Source organism: Megalops cyprinoides, chromosome 3 (assembly GCF_013368585.1).
Source record: "Megalops cyprinoides isolate fMegCyp1 chromosome 3, fMegCyp1.pri, whole genome shotgun sequence".
Lineage (NCBI taxonomy): Eukaryota > Metazoa > Chordata > Actinopteri > Elopiformes > Megalopidae > Megalops > Megalops cyprinoides.
The window spans coordinates 9227992-9254202 of NC_050585.1; the positions used below are offsets into that span (position 1 = coordinate 9227992).

The following is a 26211-nucleotide window of genomic DNA, read 5'->3' on the forward strand; positions in this document are numbered from 1 at the left end:
TACAGTTGTACACAGGTTATAAGAAAGGTTTCACCACACTTAAGCTGAAGGACAAAATAAGTGTTTTCAGTTGACATGTAATGAACAGGAATTGCTTGTTAATATGTTTGAGTTTTCTTTGCATTATTAAAAATGTGCAAGTGTCTGGTGACTTGTGCTTCCCCCTTTATATGAGTCTCAGAAATAAGGTCAGATTCACAGCCCTAAAAATGTGCAGGCTAATCTCCTTCTATACAGTAGTCCTGTGTGAGTTTTCATCTTTTTTTTCCCATGTAAATCTATCCATTATTCACGTATTTACACATCATACGCAGTGGGCCATGAGGATGCATGCTATGACATTTAAAAAGAAACACGTGACCTAAAAAACACATTAAATAATTTAACTTTGAGCGCTTTTTTCAGAGTAGTTGCAAGCAGAGTAATGAGACTGTGTATGTTTAAGTGAGCGTACAGATTTAACAGCCCAAATAACAAAGGGAACGGAAGTCTACTCAGTTTGTCTTTGAAAGTAACGTCCCTCTCCCCCGAATCACTGACAGCATTGTCCCTGACTCCCCTCCCACCCCGAAACATTACACTGCAGGGCTTCAGTTCTGGGTGGTGGAGACAGAGACGGCACAATCCAAGTGCCAAAGTGACGCTCCTCCAACAGTGACAGTCACTGCTAGTCACAGACATCATTGATCACACACAGAAAAAAACTTCTTTTATTTTACCTTCAGTCAAGCTCAGGAAATAAATAAGGTACTGCAGTCTAGTCTAGGAATGGCTCAGCAACACCACAAAACCCCCCTTTTCTTAAGTATTTCCTTCCTTTAAATAAAGTATATTTTTAATATTTTGGTTTGTCTATGGCCAGATTTGTTTTTCTGCCCAGAGGCAGATACACAGATTGGTAAGAGCAGCAGAAGAATCCCTCGTTGTTGCACTATGAACAGCCAGCCCTAACTGCGCAGCGAACGGACTCTGCCCTCTCCTTTCGGCGCTGAGAGAGACGGCCCTGGCGCGCGCTCAGATGCACCCAAACGCGCAGCTAAAGAGGGGCCTCGGCCACAGTGCTTCTCCACGCTAACGCTGCCCCGGGGTAATCCACCTCTTCCCCGGCTGGGCGCGCTCTCTTTGTCCTTTTTTCTCAGTGGCGTGCGTAACCCGGCTGGAGCGGGCCTCGCGTTCAGCAGGCGATGCTCAAACCTATTTGCTCGCCTCTGTTCCTCTGCCTTTTGTCACAGTGACGCTCTTATCTGGTCTGCTCACACAGGGCTAAACAGGTATCCAGGTGTCTGCTCTTGAGCCTGGTCCGAGTCCGACACAGCCCTGCCAGCACTGCTGCAGATGGTATATGCTGTACACTCCACTCGTTAACCTGCAGCAGGGGCTCCCACAAGCACACTATGCACTGGGACAGCAAGAACCAGAGAGCAAGGGACAAACAGAATGTACTGTATAACAGTAAACAACGTTTCAATAAGAACACCACCTACAGATCGAATGCAAAGAGTCTTCTTGGAGTGCTGTGGGCGTGCACGCCGCTGTGAGCACCGCCTACCCAGTGATAAATCAATAGGAGGCCTGCAAATGCAGGCAGGGCGTGGTTTTCAGCCAGTAAGCCAGTTCAGGGCCAGTCCTGGCGGGCTTCCTGAATCCTCGCAGCCCCCCCCTGCTGGTTCAGAGCCACTCCTTAAGATACAGTCCAGGGGCGTGGCTCAGATCACTGTGCAGGTACGCATACATGTTACTTTTGACACGCATCTTTGATCTGTGTACGAACACACATACACCCCACCCCCTGCCCCTGTCAATCAACCCACCCCCCACCCCCACAATCCCATGCCCTGATTACCCATAACCCTCCCCTCCCAACCCCTATCAGCAGTGGTCGATTCTTGACAAACTTCATCAGGTAATATTACAGTACAGACGTGAACAGCATCGCTAGTCCTAGACTCCAGTGAAATGCTACGTAGTTTTGCCGTGTCTTCAGTAGTCAGCTGCGAGAGGGTGGTGGGAAGGGGGGGGGGTGGGGGGCGGCGGTGGTGGCGTGTGTGTGCCGTTTGCAGTCTACTCCCACACCAGGGGAGATGGGGGCATTTCAGAGGGCTGGGCCACGGTGGAGCTGTGGGGGAGGCAGGAACAGAGCACTGAGTTAATGCACTTAATCCTCTATCGCCTGCAGCTCTTGTTTTGCCGGAGTAGATCAGTAGATCTCACAAATAGGGATTTTTTTTTAAGTATTCACATGGTAACAACAACAACACAAATCAATGATAAAACAACATGCTGTTCCACTATGGAAAACCCGCCATCGGAATGGACTTCCTACACCCCACGACCCACTTCCCCCGCTAATCCAGGGGACTCCCATGCACGCATGCAGCAGAAGGGCCTGATCTGAGGCCAGTTGGCACAGTGGGGTGAGCTGTGGGGACAAGGCTAGGGCTGTGCCTGATACTGCACCTGATAAAGCTCTTGAATGCGGCAGACTGGGGGTTGATGCAGAGCGGCACCCGGTTCCCCTTCTGCTGCTCCAGGATGAACTGGTGAATGATCTCTGTGGAGCAGGAACACCAACAGGAAGTGGTCACTCGCACCATGGGTCACTCTGTCCCTCTCTCTAAGGCTTGCTACCAACAGTACTAGCATTTTTCTCATGTTCTGAGTTGCATCAGGTTCTCTGTGCATTTGATGGGCCAATCTAAATTGGTGTTTCACTCTGCATTACTGGAAATACATTAAGCTGTATAGAAAGTAACACAGTTTCTGAGGGATAAGACAGCAGCTTATTCTGTGTCTGCTGAGGTGTTCCACAGGGAATGACGGCCTAGGGTCTCCCCTTCTTGTCTCACCCGACAACTCACTACCTGTGTCCACACGAAGGACCTAGGAGTCACTGGTAATGGCCCACCCAGCCTCCAGTGCATTCTGGGAAGGTGCGCCCGAGCAGTAGTGCACCGCAAAGGGCTTTTAAGCTGATGAACAGTTGACTACCTGGGAGCTGGCTAATCCCCCAGTGGAAATAACGCGCAGGGAGGAGGAAGGAGTCCAGGTTTATTTTCGGCCGCCTCCAGAGAGCAAAGCCTGACTTAAGCCCACAGTGTCTCTAATGCCTGCTGACAGATCGGGCCACTGTGGGTCTGGGGCCCAACTGTTGAAAACTAATTAATTACAGGGCTTATCAGGGGATTTAATTAACGCACAGCGATCTACACATTGTTAGTGTGACCGCTCCATTTCATAATGATTTGTTCCAGGAACAGACAGGGGTGCTGGTCCAGTGTAGCCCCCAGCGAACCAACGTCCATTTTCAGGGATGCTGGCAGATTTCTCCACAGTCCTGACCCCTCTGGCACAACTGCACAGCCTTGAGCACACTTCCTATTCACGCAGCCAGGCATTTGTCATTTCTGAGGGCTGGAAACACGCTTTGTTTACTTCCAACGAGGGGAAAAACTGACAAAGCGACTGACCTTTCACTTGGCGCACGGATGTCAGGTTCTTCTCGAAGCCGTCGTCGAACTTGGAGCTGGTGACGGGCTCGAAGTCGCTGGTGTAGACGCGGCCCGACGAGGTGGTGTAGCAGCACTTGCACATGCATGTGTGGTACCGCAGCCGCCCCTCGTCCAGGTAGGGGTGGGCCAGGGCGTCCTTGGCCGAAATCCTCTTCGACTGCACAGACAGACAACAGTCAAACATAAGGGAACAAGAACATTGTAACTGTGCACAGCAGACTATGGGCTGTGCCCATTTTTCTGTTTTAGGAAATAAATATCCCCTGATTTAAACAGGCCATCAGAGTGAAAAACACAAGCAACCCCTCTTCTGCTTCTGCTCTGCTACCTCCCCTGTTCTGAGTTTGTGTCTGAGTTTCATCATCACCACCACTCTCTTATCCACACAGAAATATGCACTTTCCAATAGAAACCACTAGAGGGAGCTTGGTCAGACCCTGCTGCTATTCACACATAACCTGCTTCTGAGTTTCACATGAATCCTATAGGTCCGTGTTAGCCTTCTTATAGATGAGTCTGTATTTCTACACGTGAGAAATCTATAGATTTAAGCAGCCACACAGACGTAGCTGCAATAAATCACCACCATCAATTGCAGCCTATTAGTCAAGCAGGGAAATTGCTACAGGTTTTTATAGACAGTTTTCTCCTTGGAGGGTCTGTGCGTTTATTCTGTTCAGCTCTGATGACGTGATACCCATTGTAGCAGGAGACAGGCATCATAAATCTTCACACAGTTTATCGTCTTGAGCCATTTCTTACCGTGAACAATATAACCCTTGCCTCTGTGCGGTCCCTTTCTACAGCTATGGGAGGGGACAGGGTTTAGGTGGGTACTCGGAGGCACCACGCTTCCATGGTGGGTGCAGATAACAGGGAGTGTCTTACGTTTCCCAAACTGAAGTCTGCCTGCGGTATTTCTTTTATGATAACCACAATTGTCGCAACGTGTGACCACACCAGAATGGAGTCTTTCGGGCTCCGCGGTGTGGGTGGGGTAAGAGGGTTGTGATAGACATCAAGCTAAGCTGGGCAACGCCGCATGGTGGCAGGGTGCGAAAAACATCATTAACTGCTGTGGCATAAAAACAATGAAATCCCCCACTGATGAGGATGGAGCATCACACCGCTGTCAGCAGAGCGGACTGACGGCGCTGCTGGTAACCGTGGGACCCGCCGCCGCTCGGTGGGGTGGGACGCGATGGGAAGCTGCGCATGCGCAGTCAGACAGCACTGGCTCCCCAACCCACCCCCCCCCCAAACACACACATACCCCCCTCCTCCCCCCCCCCCCCCAAACCCCACCGTGCCACTCACCGGGTCGAACACGAGCATTCTGCACAGGAGGTGAACGGCCTCGTGGGTGGCCTGGCTGGACAGGGTGTACAGGACAGGAAGCGATGGCTGCGGAGACAGGAAGTGACATACACGGTAAAATCTGCAGAAGCAGACTGTGTTTACATCTCACCTCTCTAACAGTCGGTCAAGCCTGCTTTCCTTCCACCTCCGTCTACATTCGATGGCACACGATACGGCTGATTATGGTGATACAAGCTGGCAACATTTCATAACCAGCACTGCGGAGCTTTTCAAAGGAAGCAACACCCAACTTCACCTGTATGTTGAGTTTACATAAAATGCCTCCCTTTACAGTACACCGTGTGATTTTGCACCATCTGAATTCTTACACTCGTCTAAGGAGGATGTGGTGTTGAGGCAGAGTGTACGAGGCTATTTTTACCCTCTCTAATTACACCGCCACCTCCCCCACTTCTACCGCTGTGATTGAAAAGCCCACCAGAAATCATTTGTTTCCCTTGATTAGGTCCTTGTGAGTGCACAGTTGCAGGCCCTATCTGCTGAATCACTCGTCAGATGACATGCTGCCTTCAGACAAGTTTTCTTTTTCCTGTTGTTTGAAGGCAGAAGAGTGGGGGAGTTCTGTGTCGGTATTCTGTGGCTGGAGGTGTTAGGAGAGCTACTGCATCTCAGCACTCAGTACTAAGTTCCAGTATTCTGTGGGTGAAGGTACTGAGAAAAGGAATGTGTCAGTACTCCGTGGTTGGAGGAGTTGGTTAGGGGTTGGAGAGGGAGCGCTTTTCGGCATTCCATGGCTGGAGGTACTGGAAAGGCAGTGACTCTCACTGTGGAACGGCTGATGAGGTGGCTACTGCAGCGTGTGTTTTTCTACGGTCTGGAGGGACCGACCGACCCTGCTGAGGACACCCAGTCACCGGGTTAAGAAAACCAGCAAAATCAACACGACGCTCCAGAAGACAGACTTGCTGGGAAGCGCTCCGAGCAGGAGGAGCCAGGAAAGCACTGATCTGTGTCTTTTCGTGACCACACATTAGCCCGTCTGTAGGGGTGTCAGTGGTCTCTCTCCAGAGCCCAGGTGGGCAGCTCCTCTCGTCTCCCGTCACCGGAGCACGGCGTGTTGACGGACAGCCCAGCTCCTGGTCAGAGGACTGCGGTCACTTCCTGCCTCTGAGCCTCTGTGCTCTGTGGCGCCGTCTCTCCAAGCCAGAGTGCATTACCTCACCCACACGTGCACAGCCTGGCCCTGCCCAGGGCTGCCCTCACAAAGGGCAGGCTTGTCCCTGGCTGCTCTGTGTCGGCCTGGCCATGAGGGTCTCAAGGGGAAGGGGTCTGCGAGCGGACGCAGCTTTCCTATGGGTGAACCCCCCGGACAGGGGGAGACCTGTGCTTCACTTTTTGATTTACGTCCTGTGTTTTACGGTCGATCCTCACTGCTGTTAAATTGGTCTCTGAGAAACATTACACACCACGGTGCTCACAGGAGGAAGTGAATCTTTAAATTTGTCAGCATATAAAATTCATAGAAGGGTTATTCATATCCCTGCGTGTACCAAAGCGTTTGAACCCCTGGCTGTTGCAGGCAAACAGACCTTGGATAACAATCCTGTATTATGCAGCAAACAATTGGTCATTTTGATGGTATCTGAACAACCCACACACACACACACACACACACACACAGATCTACTTAGACTATTGATCATTCTCCAGCTATATTCACAGAACACATGGCATCAATTCAATGCCTCATTCAAAAAAATGAGTCAAAAAAATTACCTTTTTAGAACGTAAAGCAAACAAAATTTGCACCTGACCTTGGAACTAGATAGCTGAGAACTACTGCTACTATGCAGAAACAGCCAGAAATCGAAAACATGAAAACATGGTCACATGACTAAAGGCTCTTCAAGATAGCTGGTGAAGAACCATCCCCTTTGTGGCGGCCACAGATTGCAAGGCACTCTGAAGCAGGAAAAAACAAGAATGTGGAACAGAGACTGTACATCAGATAGCGGCAGTTTTTCAGGGAAAATCTGAGTGCTCCCAACTATTCTGTCCAAAGCCAAGAACTGAAGACTGGTGGATGCCTCAGTTTGTCCTTAAACGTCTGCATCCACTTTCAGGGGAAGATAACAGCAGCACTTAACAAGGAGCCTCTTACGCTGTTTACAGCCTCCTACAGCTTAGCACTTCTTCACCTACGCACTGCAGGGCCACTCAGTGCAGGAGCCCAGGAATACAGCGGGACCCACTTCCTGTCCCTATCCATGCAGGAGAAGCAAGCGAGGTATTAGATTATGGCACGTTTGACCTTAAAATGGCTCCCATATGTAAAAACCTGTCTTTTTGTGCTAGGGGGGAGATTTTACCATGGAAGCATTGAAGATGAGTAGTCGCACAGGAACAGCTGTGGTGAAATATCACAGTAATTCAGACTTGCGAAACATAAACATTATTACAAATTGCTGCAGTGTGTGTGTGTGTGTGTATGTGTGTGTGTGTGTGTGTGTGGAGGGGTGAGCATAAGAGGAAGAAGACAAATGTAAGGGCGTGTGCCATTTCCTTAGGACAAAGGCGTTGGGGTGGGGAGAAGCCAACAGACAGTGACTTTGCGGATAAAGTCCAGCTGTTGCCTCCCTTCGGCCTGTGCAGTGTGACTGACCTCCCGTCCATTTCGTCCCGGCTGTGCCTTACTGTGTGCGTGATCGTGCATATCCCCTCTAAGCACTGACACAGCGCATTGCGTCACGGAGGCTTTCATAAGTGCCCGAGGTTACGCCACGCCCGCACACCTCCAGAGCTCGCCTCCCCGGCATCACACCGGCAGCCAGGCGGTTGAGAGGGGCGGGCGGGGGCAAGCGGCATCGCCTCTCAAAAAGATGGGCCGCCTGCCGGTTCTCAGAGCCCCCGCCCTTCCAGCCGACGCCTCGGTTAGGCAGCTCTCTTTACGAGGCAAATGTCTTGTATGATAAATAATGAATGAGCTCCTTCATGCGTGTGGCTGTTTGAAAGTTGCCATGGTTTCCAAAGAGGCAGATTGACCAAATAAAAGCCAAGGTGTGAGAGATAAAGGCCCACCTGTCTGCAGGTAGTGAATAGATGCATCTGTACAAGTGGTCAGGTCCACATTTACAGTCCTGGTAGCAGGGGACCATATCTCTATAGCCCCCCTCCACGTCTTCATTTTAATGATAAACACATGCTGAAAACGTTGCTCTTCAAAAGAACACATTTTGAAACCTTTAAACACAACAGTGGGAGTATAAATGGATTTATGGATTAGCTGGCTGATGCCAGGTCACCATTGTCTCTTGTCATCTAAATCAGCAGGTGTGTCTGGTGAACTGAACCAGCCTTCTGTGTTAAACAGAACAGTGCACGAATTATTGTGCGTTCCCATTTTGAAGATGTGGTGTCAAAGTATATTAATGCGCATATAATGCATCATATTTTAGGCCACCATTGTGTGTGTGTGTGTGTGTGTGTGTGTGTGTGTGTGTGGTCACAGCAGTCTTCTTGATTGCATCATGGTTAAGTCTGCAACTCAGCTGCACACAACGAGTGCAGTAATTTAAGACTTTGGGTGCTGATAACCCATAGACTAGCGGTTTAACTTACGAGACTGTCAGAAAATGTTTTGGTTATGAGATGCACATTCTCAGGCTATTTCAGATTCTTTCAATACCACACAGTTACAGTACGTTGCAGTCATGGGACTGTAACAGTTCTCTTCTCTGATCAGATCGTTAGTTTGTTGTAGTTCTGGGACTGTTTCAGTTCAGTTCCAGCACTGTGGCACTTCCTTCCGTGAGGGACCGGCCTGGGCGAGATTCTGTGGCGTGAACGTGCCAGACCCTCAGACACGGCAGCACGAGTCCCCACCTCTCTCTGATTCCCTCTCTGACAACAGCAGGCAACCCATCCAGGGGATTCAGAGAGCTGCAGATCATTACCGAGGCAGGGAGGCCAGCTCTCCCAGGCTGCTGCTAAGTGCCTTGCTGAATTAATGGAGGTAACAATGTCCCCAGCGGGAGCTGAAGAACCCTCTTTAAAGTCGGGACATCTTTAAGATTTCCTTTCTCATCTGCGCTCCTTGTCTTTATTCCCCTCCTGCCTCCCCCCTTCCTCTTCTCGCGGCCTGATCTCGGGAGACCCGAGCCGCCTCGCCTGGGCCTTCCACTCTCCCCTCTCCAGCTCCCATTGTTTAAAGAAGGCCTGGCTGGGCTCTTCAGATCCAAGCACCTCCTCGCTAGAGTCTCCTGCGACCCCCATCCCCCAATCCCCATCTCCCCCTCTCTCTTTCTCTCTTATCTCACAGCACTCTTCACCTCAGCCAGAGAAGGAGAGGAAAAAACAGAAGAGACAGAGAGAGAGAGGGAGAAAGCGAGGGAGAGAGAGAGGAGCAGACAGGCACGGTCTGGGCAGCTGTGGGCTCTTATTATCACTCTTTCATCTCAGTGCCTGTGCCCCCCCACCTCCCTCCTCCCCTCCCCCTTCCTGCCCTGCAGCCTCCCTGGCACTCTCACAGACCCGGGGACGCCATGATGGATCACGACAAAAACACAAATTTACATTTTCCTGATCCCTATCTGTTCCTCTGGCATTCCAGACTTTGCTGGGGACACAAATACAGCCAGGAGAAATATGCGGCATGCGGTGCCGATCCAGAGCGAGATTAACCTGCTCGCCTCTCAGAGCGGGCACGCGGTGAGTCACGCTCTGGCCCCCGAGCCGGGTAATTCACAAAATACGCTCCTGGGTGAAGTGGCACGTGTCCAGCCCAGTCATGAAAAGTGGTGCGGTTTGAGGTACTCCCCAGACATGGAATGGAGCTGGATCCCCACAGTGCATTGTAGCTGCATATGTATCCTGCACTCCGCTAACCAACGGAGAAGTCCCACAATGCCATGCGGCGCTGAGTTGCTTGAGCTGCTTCACCTACGCCCTCTCCTTCACAGGCTACTTTGAAATGTTCCCTTCTCTGAGGGCTCCCAAAGAGAGCGTGATAGGGATGGCTACCTACCGCGGCAGGGAAGGGGTACCCAATCTCAGAAGATGGGGGAGAAGCACCGTGGCGAGCTACCACTGACCACTCTCACCCTGCGGGCTACCAGCCCCAATCAACGAGGGGCGTGAACATGAACCACAGCGCTGGCTCTGCAGGAGGTGCTTGACCTTGTAGCTCCGTTATCCACCACAGACCACCCAGCGAGCCCTCCTCGGGGCGTGACACGGGCGTAGCAGGCAAATGTCACAGCGTGTTTCCTCTGACGCCGCCACGGCCTGAAAGTGCAAGCCTCCACACCCCTCCGGTGAGCAGCCCCCCCACAGCCGCCAGCTCAAAGGCTGCTGCGGAGGCTTCACTCTCACGTGACCGCCCACATTTGCAATGGACACTAATCTTGCATGAACATAATCTGGCATTTGTTGCATAATCCTTAGATTATAAATGGGAAACAATGAGCAGCGGCTCTGTGGAGCATTACACAGGTCCAATAATAGGACTGCCTACGCAGACGAACTAATTAGGATCTTTATTGAGCCAGGACGGGAAGCGTCTCGCCCTGTGACCCTGACTGGGCTACGGCACAGGGAACAATGGAAGACACCTGAAGCTTAACGTAATTACACACCGTGCCCTTCTACAGAACGCCGATAGCCAACGGTCAAAACAAGCAGAAGTTTCCCGAAAGTAAAGTCTGAAACAATAATACAAGAAAAATGGGCGGGTCCAATTTAAGGGCAAATTTAATCGGGCACTTCCATACTGACACCATGTACTGCCCAGATCTGTACAGACACTGCCCGTTTTCACAGAAGGACGGCCAACTCACCAACAGCACCTCTCTCCTTTTTAGGGACACTGCCCGTCTTATCAAAAGTACTTCCCAGTTTAGAGACACCTCGCCCTTTATCAAAGCACAACCTGGTTTAGAGGCACCACTTATCTTACAAAAATCAATGTCCAGCTCCTTAGAGACACAGCCTGGCTTTCCAGAAGTACCACCCAGGTCCTTAGAGATACACCCTGCTTAATAAAACCATTTCTCAGGTCTTGAGAGAACCGACTAACTGAAAGAATCTCCATTCAGGTACGGGCCAATTTACTACAATCACCCTCAGACTCCTAACGCACGGCACACAGCTCTTTAGAGGTACACCCCTGTAACAGAGCCACAAGTAGACCATTGGCAGCTGTGGCACTCTGCGACCCGCGGTCCTTCACAGTGCTCACCTGTTTATGGGGTCCCCTGAGGATATGGGCCCTGGCTCCTTCACACGCTGTCCTCATGGCCTCCAGAGAAGGGGTTCCCAGCAGGTCCGTGATCAGATCCAGCTGTGAGACAGAGGCAGAGACACAGAGCTCAGCAATGCAAAGGCCTACCCTGCCCCGAGGACACACTTCCCACAACTCATTTCCTTCAACCAATCAGACTGCAAGAGAATGCTGTCTCTTGCCACAGCCTTTCTCTGGAAATTATTTATTGCAGAACACTTCGCAGCGTGCTAACAAAGACATTATATATAAATATTACATATCTTATACAACAATCTGTAAGTGCTAGGTTTGGTTCACGTATGAGATACAGAGGACTTGGTACAGTACACACAACAATGTTGTCCACTAAGACAATCCCAGGATTCACCCATTCTGTTGCCAATATACAAAAAGAAAAAAATGCTTAAAAACATGAAACAATTCTAATTTATGCTTTAGCATTCACTGTATAGACATTTACAGCACTGATCTTAAAGGCATTGTTAAAGCATGCTAAGGGAGAGTCTTAGCTGTGGACAAAAAAAGCATTGTGGTTAATGCTGAATTTTGGCAGGAGAGAAATAAGCACCTTTGCATTTTGGCTCTCCGAGGATTTTGGGTAGGGGGGGGGGAGGGGGGTGCGTGTGGGAGGAGCTAGGCAAGGGCCTCACTCCCCGCTGCAGAGAGGATATTAATAGAACCCAGGGTTCCTTATCCCAGAAAATCCTTGCACATCAGAATCCGGAGGTTGGGGGAGCAGCGGTGAAAGCGCATTCCAGAGGCTCCATGCATCTACATCTCCCGGGGCCAGAAGGCCCCAGAATCACTGCGTGTTGTGCAGCAGAGGAAGTTTGTATTGACTTGCGCACATGTTGCCTTGCTGAGTTACAGGCAAACATAACGCCCACTGTACGCTTTACCGAGCATGCAGGGAGACAGTGGGGAATTCCTTTTAGAGCCCAGAATACCAACAGTAGAGATATGCGCGAGGATGCCAATGCGTTCACATTCGGGGAGAAATATTTACAAAATCTTATGCCAAAATAAATGTTAGGCTGGATGCAAAATGTCAAAGCAAAACAAAAACAGAAGGTAGCACTTCTGCCCCTGGTGAAACAGCTCTGCACAAGAGAAACAAGATATGTGGATATACCATATCTGCCTTTACTTAACCTAATAAAAACTGAACCTGTATGTCTGGGATTATCATACAAGAGAAATGATTAGGAGAAAGCAGTCTTGAAAACAAAATCAGGCCCCGGGCTGGCTTTACAAAGGTAATATTGAGAGAAGAGTGGACAGGGTCTGCTCTTTAATGTTCCCTTGAAAGAGCGTTATTTAGAGGAGCTCAGCCTGTAGAGACTTGGGGGCCAGGATGTAGGATTTAGGCCAGAGATGGCTCACATTAGCCAGCAGAGGGGCAACTGAGTGACAGCGATGGGAGAGAGAAGCCTCCCGAATGGGTGCAGTTAACATGTGCTGTCAATCACTGACTCACATCAAGACATTGTTCTCCACAACAAAACATGATTACTGGTTTATATCAATGAATCACTGATAAGATCATGATAGCTCAATCTGTTTCGGCTTACTAAAACCTCCCCCCAGTACCACTGCTGGGGGGAGGGGGGGTGGTGGTTTGGGAGGTTCCGGGTGGGGGGGGAGACTCACCTGCTGGATGGGACTCTGGGCCTGAAAAAGGATGCGGCGGCCCAGGAGCTCGGCAAAGATGCAGCCCACGGACCAGATGTCGATGGCGTTGGAGTAGTGGCGGCTGCCCATCAGGATCTCCGGAGCTCTGTAATACTGGGTCACCACCTCCTGGGTCATGTGACGCGACTCGTCCAGCTCCTCCACCCGGGCCAGGCCAAAATCACAGATCTTTCACAGAAGGAGATGAGAGGTTAAAGGATGAATTAAAACCCACCTGGGGACATCACAGCAGCCTTAGACTATCCCTCCACATTTGGTCCATTACAGTCACATCAGCTGCTGTTTCCCAAGTGATGTTCAACACAACGAAAATATATGTAACAGAGGTAAATAAGCTGATGAATATTCACCAAAATCGTGGTGAATGTATTTGTTTTGAAACGTCATTACGGTGTGCATATAACATATCCAGCTATATTATATAATATTATATATTATATATAGTAATGTCATAGATTCATACTTATATGTTATATTATAAATATGTATGTTATAAATACGTGAATGGTGATTAAGTATACATATAGTGGTGATATGCAACATGCATTTGGGCTCTGCAAGGGTATTTTCTAAATCTAATATACTGTAATAGTATATTTTTGTATTTTATTTTGTACGTGATATGTAACTGTGTAGCTATTGAGATACAGATGTGTGATCTCACTCTCTTCACTTCTGCTGAATGAGAGAGGGCATACGGAGCTGAAACCGGTGACACTGACTGCGTGTACTTTTATCTTTGAACAGCCTTGTGCAGAAAGCATACAGAGTTGCAACCTGTAATGCTGGACTGCGCTAGTAAATACAGACTCACTGCAAAACCCGGCTCTTTTGTCGTTATCAACATAGCACAACGCAGAGGGTAACAGTGAAGGGACAGATGCAGTTCCACACGCTACATATATTATCATTATACAAAAATAATAAGGACTGTGTCTGTGCGACTGTGTGTCTGTGTGTGTGTGAGAGACACACATCAGGATGACTTCAGCAGCAACATCCTGTGACACAACTTGCCCTCAGACATTGAGCATACATAACTTTTCTCAACACACGCGGCACCCTTTGTCCATTCTGCTAGGCATAAAGTAGTCAAAGAGGTGTCATCTCACTGGACAGAGCGTATCTTCTAATTTCTAGTTCGTGGTCATAGGGGTTTAGGCGAGATGTCACGACTCAAGCTCTCAGCTTAATGCACATTAATTAGCACATTTCAGCATACGCTTCGGGGTTCACTTTACGTCCTATTATCCTGACAGAGCGAGAGGCAGAGAGTCTTCTTCACTGTACGCTCTGGGCCAGTGTTTGCTCGGGTCTGACTCTTTCAGACGGGGGGGTGAGAGGCACGGCTGGGTGTGCGGTGCATGGCTGATGATATTCCCTGCTGAGCTGCTCCATTCATCACTGCAATGCTATTTCATGCTATCCTTACAGAGGGGCTGTGTCCAAGCCTCCAGGAAAACTCTCTCTCTTCTGGCAAAATCGCAAAAATGAGAGGTCTGCTAACACCTGTGCAGCTGAGGTTTCTTTTCAGGCCGTTAACCATGTATGGCCTCACGGCTGCCGGACAGGAAATGAATCGGGGAAGCGGATCGATGTCGCGCAACAGTAGGCCCGTCACGCTCGCACGGCTCCCTGCAAATCCCCCAGCGCACACTCTCTCCCCAAGGAACCCCCCCAGAGCCCGCGCTGTCGCCATGTGTTATTTTGGGAGGAAAGCATCCATCATCGCAGGAATTAAAGAGCAAAGATGAGCGGCCGGTAAAGAATGCTGCGCCAAAGATGAAATAAGGACATCTAACACAGAGGGCGGGGCTTGCGTACCCAAGGCCCCCGCTCCGAGCACAGCGGAAACCGAGTATGTGAGGCAGCGAGCGCTACGGGGAAAAAAAAACTTCTCTCTCCGTTTCTGAGAAGGGGAATTAAAGCCTAAGTGAGTAAATGAATGCCAAGCGGCCCCTCTCCGCGGCCCACGAGCACGCTTGATAAATCCCGTCTCCCCTGGAACACGTTAAGACTCCAGCAGGGCTTCGCCGGGAGTAGCGCAGTGCATCTTGCCAGGGCCGGCTGCATTTAGGCCACGGAATGAAGATTAATGGTATGGGCCAAGCTCTTGGACCAATCACAGGGCAGCACGGATCCCGGGCAGACAAACAACCTGGGAGGCCACAAAGACAGGTAGAGGCCACAGAGCGCAGGTGAGCCGTCAGGTTGGGGTGATGGCGACGTTTTCAGAAGGCTGCCGCAACATTGCGCTACGGTTATGGCAATGTTGAGAGAGCGTCGTATGAGAGGCGCTCGTGGCGATAACGGTCAGTACCCTTGGCCCAAAGGACTCTGAGAAGCCAGATTTATGAAGGGGCAGTTGTGTGAATGGAACCTGCCTGGCCTACTCTCTGCATTCACTGTCTGTGACAAAAGGCCCGAAGAACCACTGGGGGCCGCACAGGAACAAATCAGGGCACTGACCTTGAGGACGCAGTTGCTGTTGACCAGGAGGTTTCCGGGTTTGATGTCTCGGTGCAGAATGCCAGCGGAGTGCAGGTACTTCAGTCCTGGAGGATTCAAATCCACAGCAGGAGATTAGGGCACTTCCTCATAGTCAGTAAGCATTAGCACCTTTCAGTGCTGGCCAGACCGGAAGGAGATGTCCTTCAGTACAAGGGCACCTCCACCTCTGCTCTCCAACTGCCGGTTCACACAGTATTAAACAGTCTTTGGAGAAAGACTCTGTTCACGAACAATACAGAAAATGGAGCTTCTAAACACAAAGTAAAACTGAAAACAAGGCTAAAATGCCTCTCCTGTGATAAGTACTGTCGGACTGTGTAAACACAATGCAAAAGATAACTATATTTGACTGTGTCTGTAATTATTTAGAAACACTTTTAACAAACATTCATCGAATTCCACCCTAGATGTGGTTTTCTAGTTGCCACACGCTGTTGCACACAGTCATATACTATCAAAGTTATATATTTTATATATATAGCTATATTTTTTCTGATAGGGGAGTATGATAGCTACACTTACAAGTCTGCTCCACTTTAGAACTCTTTGACAAACAGTATCTATGATTTTATGGTATAGAAATGTCTCCCTAGCGTGTAATTCCGAAATATAGCCATTTCTGTCAAGTCAGTTGATAAGACATCACTGCAGACACAGTATGAATCCCACATATTCCTATTCTGCAAGTTGGTACACCATCACACATATGATCATTCACACACATGGGTATTACAATGTGTCCAGACAATATCCCTGTAAACGTATATATGTGTCTTAGGCAAGACGTGGCAGTAATTCCGACAGAACACTGATGGATCATAATTTCTAAGTATTTAAATTAATGTAATTCCATTCAAACAGTCTTTACTAGCGTGAAAAGATTCCTCATGCTTTTGCAATGTAAAGCAATGAATTGAGCTGGATCATATCAAAGCTAAGTACACTGCAGCTTTAAGATGTGCTGACATAATTACACTGTGCTAAAAGTTAAAATAACTCATACATTTTAATTCTAAGAATCTATTGTGGGTATTCAAGGAAATAGTTTTGAAGACAAAATAACTGAGACTAATTAAACCTGATGATTAATTAATTAACACTGAACACACTGTGTCCAGGTGGGCCAAGGCTACCTGCCTGTGTGTCAGAGCTGGTGTGTGTCGAGTACATGCTAGTGTGAATGTAGCCATTACAACAGACTATTGTCTGTGTTAGGCTTCTTTAAGGTGTGTGGTTTCTGTTTTGCACATGTACTTGCAAATGTGTGAACACCCTGTCTATAGGGCTTGCTCTGCTGTGGGGGGGGGCAGAGGTGTTAATGGTAGGTGCTAAAAGATAACATGGCACAGTGTATATAATTACACCTCTCTCTAGTGATGTAGGATATGAGTAGAGCAGTGAGCTGACTTTATACGGTCAATTGGTGGAACGTATTGAATGAGTATGTGGCTGTGCTTTCGATGGTGGCATTGGCTCTCCTCTACATGGCAAGGGGATCCGTGTGAGGGACAGTGGTCCATGTGACCCAAGGCCCTTACCTCGCAGGATTTGGTAGAGAAAGACTTTGACATGGTCGGAGCTGAGGGGCTGCGGGGACACGATGATCTTGTGGAGGTCGCTCTGCATCAGCTCTGTCACCACATAGCTGGACAGGGGCACCAAGTCAAGGAGGTAAAACCAGGGAGAGGCAGCATGCGCAGAGGATTCAGAGAGTAGATGTGCAAAAGTCTGCGCAAACGGGGTGCAGTGGGGCGGGAGTGCGAGGGGAGGCCCTATCTGAACCCCGCTATAGCAGGCAGCTGGGATAACAACAGAGCCCCGCTCATCCCTAGTCCCAGGTCCAGGCTGCTGTATGCTCAGATAACAAGGGGTCCGTCTCACCCTTCTCTCACTGTCACATTAACTCTGTCCCCGGGAGGAGAGGAGGAGTGGGAGGGGACACAGGAAAATGCACATCTGTGGGGCATGATTGGGCCTCTCTGGATTATCCATGGAAATGATTATTTCATAGTCCTGCCACTACAGCTATCCCAGCAGGCAAAGGGGGATGGACTAACAAGACAGGGTACATCTATTGCTCATTAGAACATAATGTATACAACCAAACTGTGTAATACTCAAAGGCTAAGTGTCATGGTGAAAGGGGTTTGACTACTGAGTGAAAAATGGTTTTCCTAAAGCATGCGCTACACTTTCATGAGCATGGCCTATATACAAAGCAGTTAAAAGCCAAAGTTGGGCTTGCGACATGGCATCTGACAAAAAGCAAAATTTGGTTTCAGCTTCCACAACACATTAAGTATAATACTCAATGTCAGCTGTCACAAACCACTATAGTGGTTTATGCATGATTTATAAAATAGCACTGTCGTGCTATAAAGGTGCTGTGCAAGCTTTAAAAGGACCTTATGGAGTTAAGGTTTATATAAAGTGTGACTAAACCCATGTCAGTAACAATACAGAGGCAATTTAAAAGACACAGGCAAGAGCAGCCTTTAAAAGGGCCGCTACTGGCAGTCTTGCAGCACTCGGGAGACTGAGGAGAGATGGATATGGAGTGGGACGGGCCTCTGAGGGGCACCGCACACAATATCTGGATCAAGTTCAGAGGCTGGACCTCAGGCGTGAAGCTCGGCTCTGTGGCGATGGATGGAGTTGGAGCCTGCACAGGCTGCTCGGGTGTCAGGTACCTCTTTCGCTTTCTCTCCGCGGGCGACACCCGCACGGAAAAGCCGCTCAGCATTCAGCCTGCCTGGGCCACATAGTTTTTTTCCTCCTGTGTTCTCCTCTCAGAAATGTTGTCAGATCAGCCATTTCCCCGTGTTCTCGGAATATGCTAATGCGTGACCTTGTGCCGCGCACCTGATCCACAACACAACACCGACAGCTCGCCGGTTAAAACAGCCTTCGTCTCGCACCGTCAGCAAATGCTGGCTGCTCCCTGGGTAACCGGCTAGCGGGCTGGGCCGGGCTGAGGGGGCTGAGCAGGCCAGCTGAGGCCCGTTACTGATGATCTCGTGGCACTGCGTCACCTGCCTATCGCTGGCCAAACCCGCGTCTTCCTTCCACTGCCCAAACCCATGTCCCCCTCCACTGCTGCCCTGACCAGTACACTGGGACCACTGTGAAGAAAAGTGCAGTCATCCAGGACATAGAACATGTAGGACCAGCTGAAAGCCACCCTGGTCTCACACGGTCCATGTTGTTCAGAAAAGGGCCTCTCTGAAGCCTTTGTCCTACACTCCATCTTTAACTTCAGTTCCCAGAACACACCAGGGCAGGCCCAGCCTAAGGGTCACAGAGATAGGTCTGACTGGCAGGTGACACCACCCCAGCGCACACCAACTTCCAGCACACTGGTATCGAATGAGCAGGCAGGAACCCTGGGACGAGATGAGCCTCTGCCCCTTACCTTTAATTTTTCAAAACGCCATGAATTTGAATGCGTTTGCATAACTTATCAAAAGACCAAGGAGCTGCCATGTCAGCAAAAGCAGGTGAACCGGAGCGGATCGGCAAAATGGCGCCCGTGCTCCACTTTATCACGAGGGTGCCTTCTCCGCCCCCCGCCTCTTTTTTTAGTAATGAGCTGTCCTCATTGCTGGTATGGCGCAGAAACAGGCTCCCCAGGCGGCGAAATCCAGCGAGCCCAACTGGACACATTTCTCTCCTCAATCACCCGCCCAGATTAGAATGGACATCCACCATTCAATCTTTAGACAAAAAACACCAGGGGGTACAAATGTCTGGTGGGATACAGACACAACCTATAAAAAAGAGCTGGTATTGTTACTGTTGCCACACAGCGCGTAAGAGCGGGGGCATTTGGAGATGGTATCTTGGAAAAATACTTCACAGCTTTGCTAAGTGCTCTGCCGCGAGAGGCCCGGGAGATGCCGCACAACCCCCCTCCCCCGTCAGTGAGACTCTGTTTTTAATTAAACCCTGAGCACCCTCGTTTTACATCCTTCTCTGACATTATACACTACAGAGTGCAAATTAAGAACCTCTAAAAAATGCCTCTAATTAATCCTTCTAATTAACACACCTAAGGCTGTCTGCTGCCTCACAGATCTGCAAGGAGTCATTTCCCATATTCAGTAAACATCCAATGTTTTCAACATGTAAACATTCGGTGACCTCGAAAACGTAAAATAAAAACCCATGAATTGGAGAAATGTGCTACTTGTAAATTTGTATTTATTCGTCACAATATGTAATGTAAATTTGCACTAAGGCATGTTACAACTACCATACACCTGGATTTACACTTACCTCATGTTCATTTACAACATTAATTAAATCATACATTTATGCTGTGACACACAGTGACTCCTTCTCAGGCAGAACACTGTAATTACGCCTCACCAGCCCTACCCATATCAGACCTCCTACCTACTCCACACCTCCAGCTTCACTCAGCTAACAAACTACCGCTGCAGCAGAAAAGACCTTTACTCCAGGATTGGGGCAAAGTTCCTGAACTGACAGAACTGATTTCCAGGAATTCATTTTCCAGGAACTGGAGACAGTGCCTGTGTGTATGTTAAGGAATTAAACATTAAGTTGAGTGCAGTAAGAAGGTGAACTGAACTAACTACCAGAAAGTTTGACACTCCTTGTGTGGATCAACATCCCAAAACAAGAAGGTGCGGGAGTTACTTTCACAGATGAAGCAAGCTCGACTGACCAGAGGGGACATGGACTCCCTAGAGAGGTGTTCTAAGGGAGCAACAAGGACAGGCTGGGGAAAGGCCAGAACTGCAGCGAGCGTGGCAAGGGCCCACCCTGTGCCCGGGGTCTGGTGGCAGGTGGAAGGGGGTGCAGTGCACCGGCTACCTGTTTTAGACTCCTCTCCTCTACGTGGAAGCCGCCTGCTGCTGAAGATTAACTACAACCAATCAAAATAATGCAGCCAAATCAAACAGCCACTACCTCTGCTAAGACACAACCAAAAGTCCCCCGAGGACTCAAACACTACTGATTGCGGTGGACCCTGTAACGTCTCCTGAGGAGCTAGGTCAGGGCTTGGACAGAACCCCGGCCCAGGTCCAGCCTAGATCTGCCCACACACAGAGGGAAGAAAGTCGTGAGCAGCAGCCCATTAAGCCCATTCTTAGAAAAGAAGACACAAGGACCTCAAGTGACTCACAGAATCACGTATTGGCTCTATAAATGCAGCTGTACAGTAGTGAGTGCACCCTAAGAACACTAATGGAGAGTAGGTGGAAAGAAAAAATAAGAAAAGAGCATCGTATGTATGTGTGCGTGGATGTGTATGAGTGTATGTGTATATATATCAATCCTTACATAATCTTTATTTATATGTATGTGTACACACATAAATGCACACACACACGCACGCACACACACATAGTCAGTGAATATGAAGATAGGGTTTAAATAAGGGTTGTGGCAGAGGAGAGAAGGATGCATTAATGCTTCATCTGACAGGGGTAGTGAGATCTGTGTTCCCCATGGAGGAGAGGGGGGTTGGTTTGTGTACCTTGAAGCCCCTGGGGGTGGAGGGGCTGGAGCCGGTTGTGTGGGCTCTGTGACAGTGATCCACAGGGGGAGGGCAGAGAGGCCAGCATTCCTCTCTCCCCCTCCTGAGGAGAGACCCCTCACGGGGGGGGGGGGGGGGGGGCAAGAGGTGCACCTCCTCAGGGAGAGGCTTTCCCTGCTGATCTGTGAGGCAGAGCTCCATAACATACAGACACAAAGCTGCCTCTCAATGTGCCTGCGTCAGCTGTTCCCTCCCACACAGAGCAGAGTGCGAGGCAGGCAACCACGACCAGCACCCGTATGTGTGTGTGCACGCGCGCATGCGTGTGTGTGTGTGTATTTATATGTGCACATGAGTTTGTGTGTGTGAGTATGTGTGTATGCACCTGTGTAAAAGAGTTCATATTCATGTGTGTGAGTGTATATGTGTGCATGTGTGTGAAAGAGCTCATGTTCATGTGTGTGTATGTGTTGTTTGCATGCAGTAGGGGAAGTGTGAGTGTGTCTTCATGTATACCTGTTAAAGAAGGGTGGAATACAGTTCATGTCAATTGGAGTGTAGGCTGTGCACGTCTCTGCTCCAGAAGAAACAGCTGTTGGGATCCTTGTTTGTGTTCAGGGCAGAATTCGTGCTCTAACAGAGAGGCACAGCTCCCAGCAAGAGTAAACAGGGACTTGATGGAACACAGGGCTTAAGTTAAATGACATAATCCATTGAGTGGATCTGAAAAGGTCAGTCCCCCATCAGCTCAGTTAGTCAAAAGGACAGAGGCATGCACAGAGCCCACAGAGGGGACTCGGAGTGACGGCAAAGTGGCACTGAGCACCCAGTTCTTTCTACTTCCTGCCTGAAGCCCCCTTTCCTTTACTTTTAACCCTGCTGTTTGCAACAATGTCACTTAATGACTGACCCCAGAGATTCAATACCTCTGCTTGAGAGCGGTCCAGGCGAGCAAACACTGAGAGATAAAACAATGGAGAGAAGTGTGTGTGTGTGTGTGTGTGTGTGTGTGTGTGTGGGGAAGGGGGGTTGTCAATGATCTTTAACCTGTTTAATCCCTCCCTGCTAGACTGGCACGCACAGTACTCAACACTCACTGCTAAGCCCTGTACAGGAGAGCCAGCAGCAGACACAAAGAAACCAGAGGTAGCGAGCGCCTCAAATCAAATTCAAGGATTCCTCATAAGAGAGTTCTTCTCTTTACTGACACCGAATTGGCTTCGGCTAAAAATAAATATGCTAATGCGTCAAACTGCAAATATAGATAAATGATTTCTTTGTTTTTGAAAATTAAACCGCTCTGCAGTTTACGGGGAAGATTGCCAAGAAAAATTTTTTAAAAAGCACACTTGATATTTCGGGATCTTTAAAAAACATACCAATTAACTCAGAGTCTTAGGCAGCTTATAATGCATCTCGGAGGATTTTCAAGAGTATACACACAGGAAAATTCAATTAAAATAATTAAGCCATGCGCTAGATTAAAATACATTTTCCCCCATCGTGACACCCCGCTGTCTTTGCTGATACAGTTTCACCCCGACGGGAGGAATATGAACACACCAAATAAAAGCCGTAGCAAAGAAAAGTGGCGGCATTCTATAAATCACTCTTATCTCTTGTCACTTTGCTATTAGCTTTTTTTTCCAAAGAGATATTATTAAACAGATGATGCTGGTAAATGGAAGCTACTGTATCCTCTGCAAAAGAGACTTGCGCCGCGCGGGCCGGGCGTACCCTGGATTTTTAGCGGCGGCACTGGCGATTCCCTCGGGATCTGTGCTAACAGGACTGACCTGCAGACATGGGCATTAGGGGGCAGCTGAGCCCTGCCCAGCGTGTCTATGGCACTGCTGGAGAAGGGAGCTGGTGCTCCACAAACTATGGGGCATGACGACTATGCGTTATATGAACTGACTCTAGCTTAGGCTGTCCACTGGGACACTTGTTAGGGATCACTTGTTATGACCTCCCTCCCCTTAAGCACATTGGGGTAACACACTGCTACGTGATTTGCAGGGTCGGTGTGCTCGCTAATTGAGGTGCTGGCGGTATCTTTCAGCACCCACAGAACTATGCAACAGATGAGAGAAGGTGTTTGTAGGAGATCTGGGGCTGCTGAATATAACCAGGCCCAGGCTGACCCTGAGGCTATATACCTACACCCCATTCAATACAAGCAACAAACACAGCCTTGCCACACTGCGATAGTGCTATGAGCCTTCAGTCCACTACATGCCCCTTTAAAGACACGCATCTTTCCACAGCGTCCAGCCCCTTACTTCTGAAGGTCTGAAGGTCTGTGGAGGGCACTGCGCACGGTCTCAGGACCAGCTGACAGAGCTGTGGCATTTAGGATACATTTCCTCGAAGTAGTCGATATGAGGAGGCTGCAGGATGTCGATGGCTGATAGGACCTGCGGAGAGACAGAGGACAGGTTCAGGGCGGGCGGGGTGGGGGAGGGCCATGACAACTGTCCATCGGTCAGTATTCCCTCAGGAGAGGACGAGCGATTATCGGGAAAAGAACAGGAGGAAACACCAACAAAAATCCCCCATGTGATGCGTTGGAGAGTACGTGTAACACTGCAATGTCCCCTAATGTATTAGCGAGCGAGGTTGTACGTGGCAATGCCCAGTACAACCAGCACAGTGAACGCTCCAGCACACCCCCAGCCTTTATCACCAAAGCAATACCCTTTATGGACTATGAGAGAGAGAGCAGCTCCCTGCTTCTGTGGAAGTACTTTAACAGTGTCCAACGACCACAGCTCTGGGAGTGCTATTGCATGTTCCACAGTAATAAAAGACTCAATATAACAATATAACCCGAGTGCAGGCCTGAAGCAGGGCGTGGCGAGGCCTGTATATGATTCCAGCACAACAACTAGGGACTGTGTGCGGGGAGCTGGAGCTTCACAACTGTATAATCAGGATGTCGTGAGAGGGAAAATAATCAACAACAATCAGTCCCCGAAGACTGCAGTGACGTCAACTGATCTTCATAACAGCCTGCCATTTGGAGAACTCCCACAGGGGCAGAGCAATCATGGACGGTCTTCGGAATGACTCAAGACATGAAAAAAGGCTAACGGCCGAGGGAGGCGAGGCGTTTCGAGTGGCCCCGGCAGGAGTCAGGACGACCGCCGCGCTCGTGCTGCTGTCGGTGCCGGGGTTCCCTGCCCACGCACCTCAGGCTGTTCCCAGATCAGTGAGCGTGTGGGCCAGGCGGGCGGGGGGGGGGGGGGACCCCACGGGACGGTGAGTCACCCCGCGGGTACTCACGTTGTCGTGCTTGCAGAAGCACAGCATCTTGAGCTCGCGGAAGACCCTCTTGCAGGAGACGAGGTTCTGGAAGACGTTGGGCATCTTTTTGAGGGCGACGCGCTTCCCGTCTCGGGGGTCCGTGACCGACCTGGGGGGGGGGGGGGGGGGGGGGGGCAAAAACAGTCACATCAGCCTTACTGCAACGACGCAGAGCTCTTCACAAACATTAACCCCGCCCGCACGCTTTTGCTTATGCTTACAGGGACAACTGTGACTCAAACCTTCAAACCACTTGAACCTCTAATCCTGTTAGAAAATGACAAACAGCTCTGGAAATGACAACGTCTCACTGGGAGGTCAGGAACTCAACGAGAACATATGAACTGGCTGAAACCACATGCCGCAGGATGAATCTGCACTTGTGGGCGGCAGTGTGGAACGGCACTTAAGGAACCGCATTTGCAATGTGGAGGCTGCAGGTCTGACGCAATGCTGGGCTGCTAGCCTTCAGCACGGTGCACGGCTGCTTCAGAGAACACGCAGCTATATGAGCACGGCATGTGAAATGTAAACTCTGTCACCAAGGACCAGGGCATAGGTCAGGCCCACGAGTAACAGTAGCGCCTGGCACCCTGGCCTGCTCAATGCAGACGCTTTCCTGAAGAAAAAAACACCACAGTGATCGGAGGCGCCAAGTGGCGCAGGGAAGAGTTAAACTGGGAGGGAGTATTTTTGAAAAGAGAAGTGGGGAAATGGATGACCCATTTATTTAAGCCAGCGAGCGTGCATTGATCTGCAGTGTGATGATTAACCAGGAGACTGCTTGGCTGGGGCCACACCGGGGCGCACACACGGAGCAGGCAGGCCGCAGCATGTGATTCACCAGCTGGATCTAACACTCTCACATCGGGGAGAGGGGGAAAGAGAGGGGGTCAGAGAGGGAGAGAGAGGGGGAGAGAGGGGGGAAGAAAAGGGGGCAAAAAGGGAGAGAGGGAAAAGAGAGGGGGACAGAGGGGGAGAGAGGAAAAAGAGAGGGGGATAGAGGGGAAGAGAGGGGGGAAAGAGAGGGCAGGACAGAAAGAGAAAGGGACACATAGACAGACAGAGATAGAGGGAGGGTGAAAGGAGAGAGGAGAGAGAAAGAAAGCTAAGGAGAGACAGACAGATGGAGGGAGGGAGGGAGACAGACAGAGAGGTAGATGGGAGAGAACGAAGGAATGGAGGAGACAGAGAAAAAGGGAGGGTGAGGAGAGTGGAGAGTGGAGAAGAGTGGAGAAGAGGGGGAGAGAGAACGAGAGAGAAGGCAACAGAGATATATAGAGGAGTAGAAGCAAGATGGGCACTGTGACTCAGAGGGACTTGCAGATGGGACTCTACATGGACAGATACGCGACACCAGGACATCATCACCCTGTTCCAGCTGGAGTGCCTGGACTCCTCAGTGAGCTAACTGACAAGCAACCTGGGCCACGCCTCCTCTTCTCTCCGTGTACACAAAAACACACACTTACTGGACACTTTGTCAAACTGAAACAGACCACTAGACCAGGTTGCCAGCTGCCTCCCCCTCACTGCCAGTCAGAGACTCTGAAACAGAGCTAAATACACTAGTGCAAGTTTTATAAACGACATACAACCTTTGTAATTGAATCAAACCAGCATGAGTGACGATATTCACTCAAGTGAGTAAACAGCAGTTGTTAACTGAAACTGAAGTACGGCTCAGAACTCTAAGCCTCTCTCTGTTCATTCCCAATGTTACAAGAACGCCAGCTGTTCCATGTCTGTTAACGAAAAGCTCTTTGTTATAAAATGTCACAATTCCTTTACTTCAGGCCTGGCTTTCAAAGTATTGCACCCCTTATTTCACCATACAGTTATTAAGGTGTCAGCTCACATTATACATGTGAGCATTACAAATGTGAGCTCAGGGAAACGCATTGCACGTCTGAGCTGTCGATAGCTTGGTTTCCAAAACTCAAACCTTGAGGGTTCAGCCAATGCAATGACATCAATGGCGCCTGTTTTTATGGGCAGGGCAGGTTTAGCTCCATGACGTCACGCTTTTTAAAAAATTGATTCAGACTGAATAAAAAAGGAGGTGGAGGCAGAGTGCTGCTCCTGTG

The 26211-nt window shown here is 49.6% G+C and overlaps 1 protein-coding gene across 1 annotated transcript in view; it reads right to left on the reverse strand.

The window, feature by feature from the left end:
- Nucleotides 1-2020: 2020 nt before the first annotated feature.
- Nucleotides 2021-26211, reverse strand: part of LOC118775249 (serine/threonine-protein kinase NLK-like) — a 40167-nt gene continuing 15976 nt past the window's right edge. Inside the window, exons 2-11 of the mRNA XM_036525070.1 lie at nucleotides 24104-24233; nucleotides 23180-23235; nucleotides 16851-16957; nucleotides 15271-15356; nucleotides 12760-12969; nucleotides 11065-11166; nucleotides 4827-4913; nucleotides 3468-3666; nucleotides 2458-2551; nucleotides 2021-2116 (exon numbers count right to left, since the gene is read on the reverse strand). Coding sequence (XP_036380963.1) covers nucleotides 2062-2116; nucleotides 2458-2551; nucleotides 3468-3666; nucleotides 4827-4913; nucleotides 11065-11166; nucleotides 12760-12969; nucleotides 15271-15356; nucleotides 16851-16957; nucleotides 23180-23235; nucleotides 24104-24233 — 1126 coding nt within the window. The 3' untranslated portion in view covers nucleotides 2021-2061. The remainder of the gene's footprint in view (nucleotides 2117-2457; nucleotides 2552-3467; nucleotides 3667-4826; nucleotides 4914-11064; nucleotides 11167-12759; nucleotides 12970-15270; nucleotides 15357-16850; nucleotides 16958-23179; nucleotides 23236-24103; nucleotides 24234-26211) is intronic.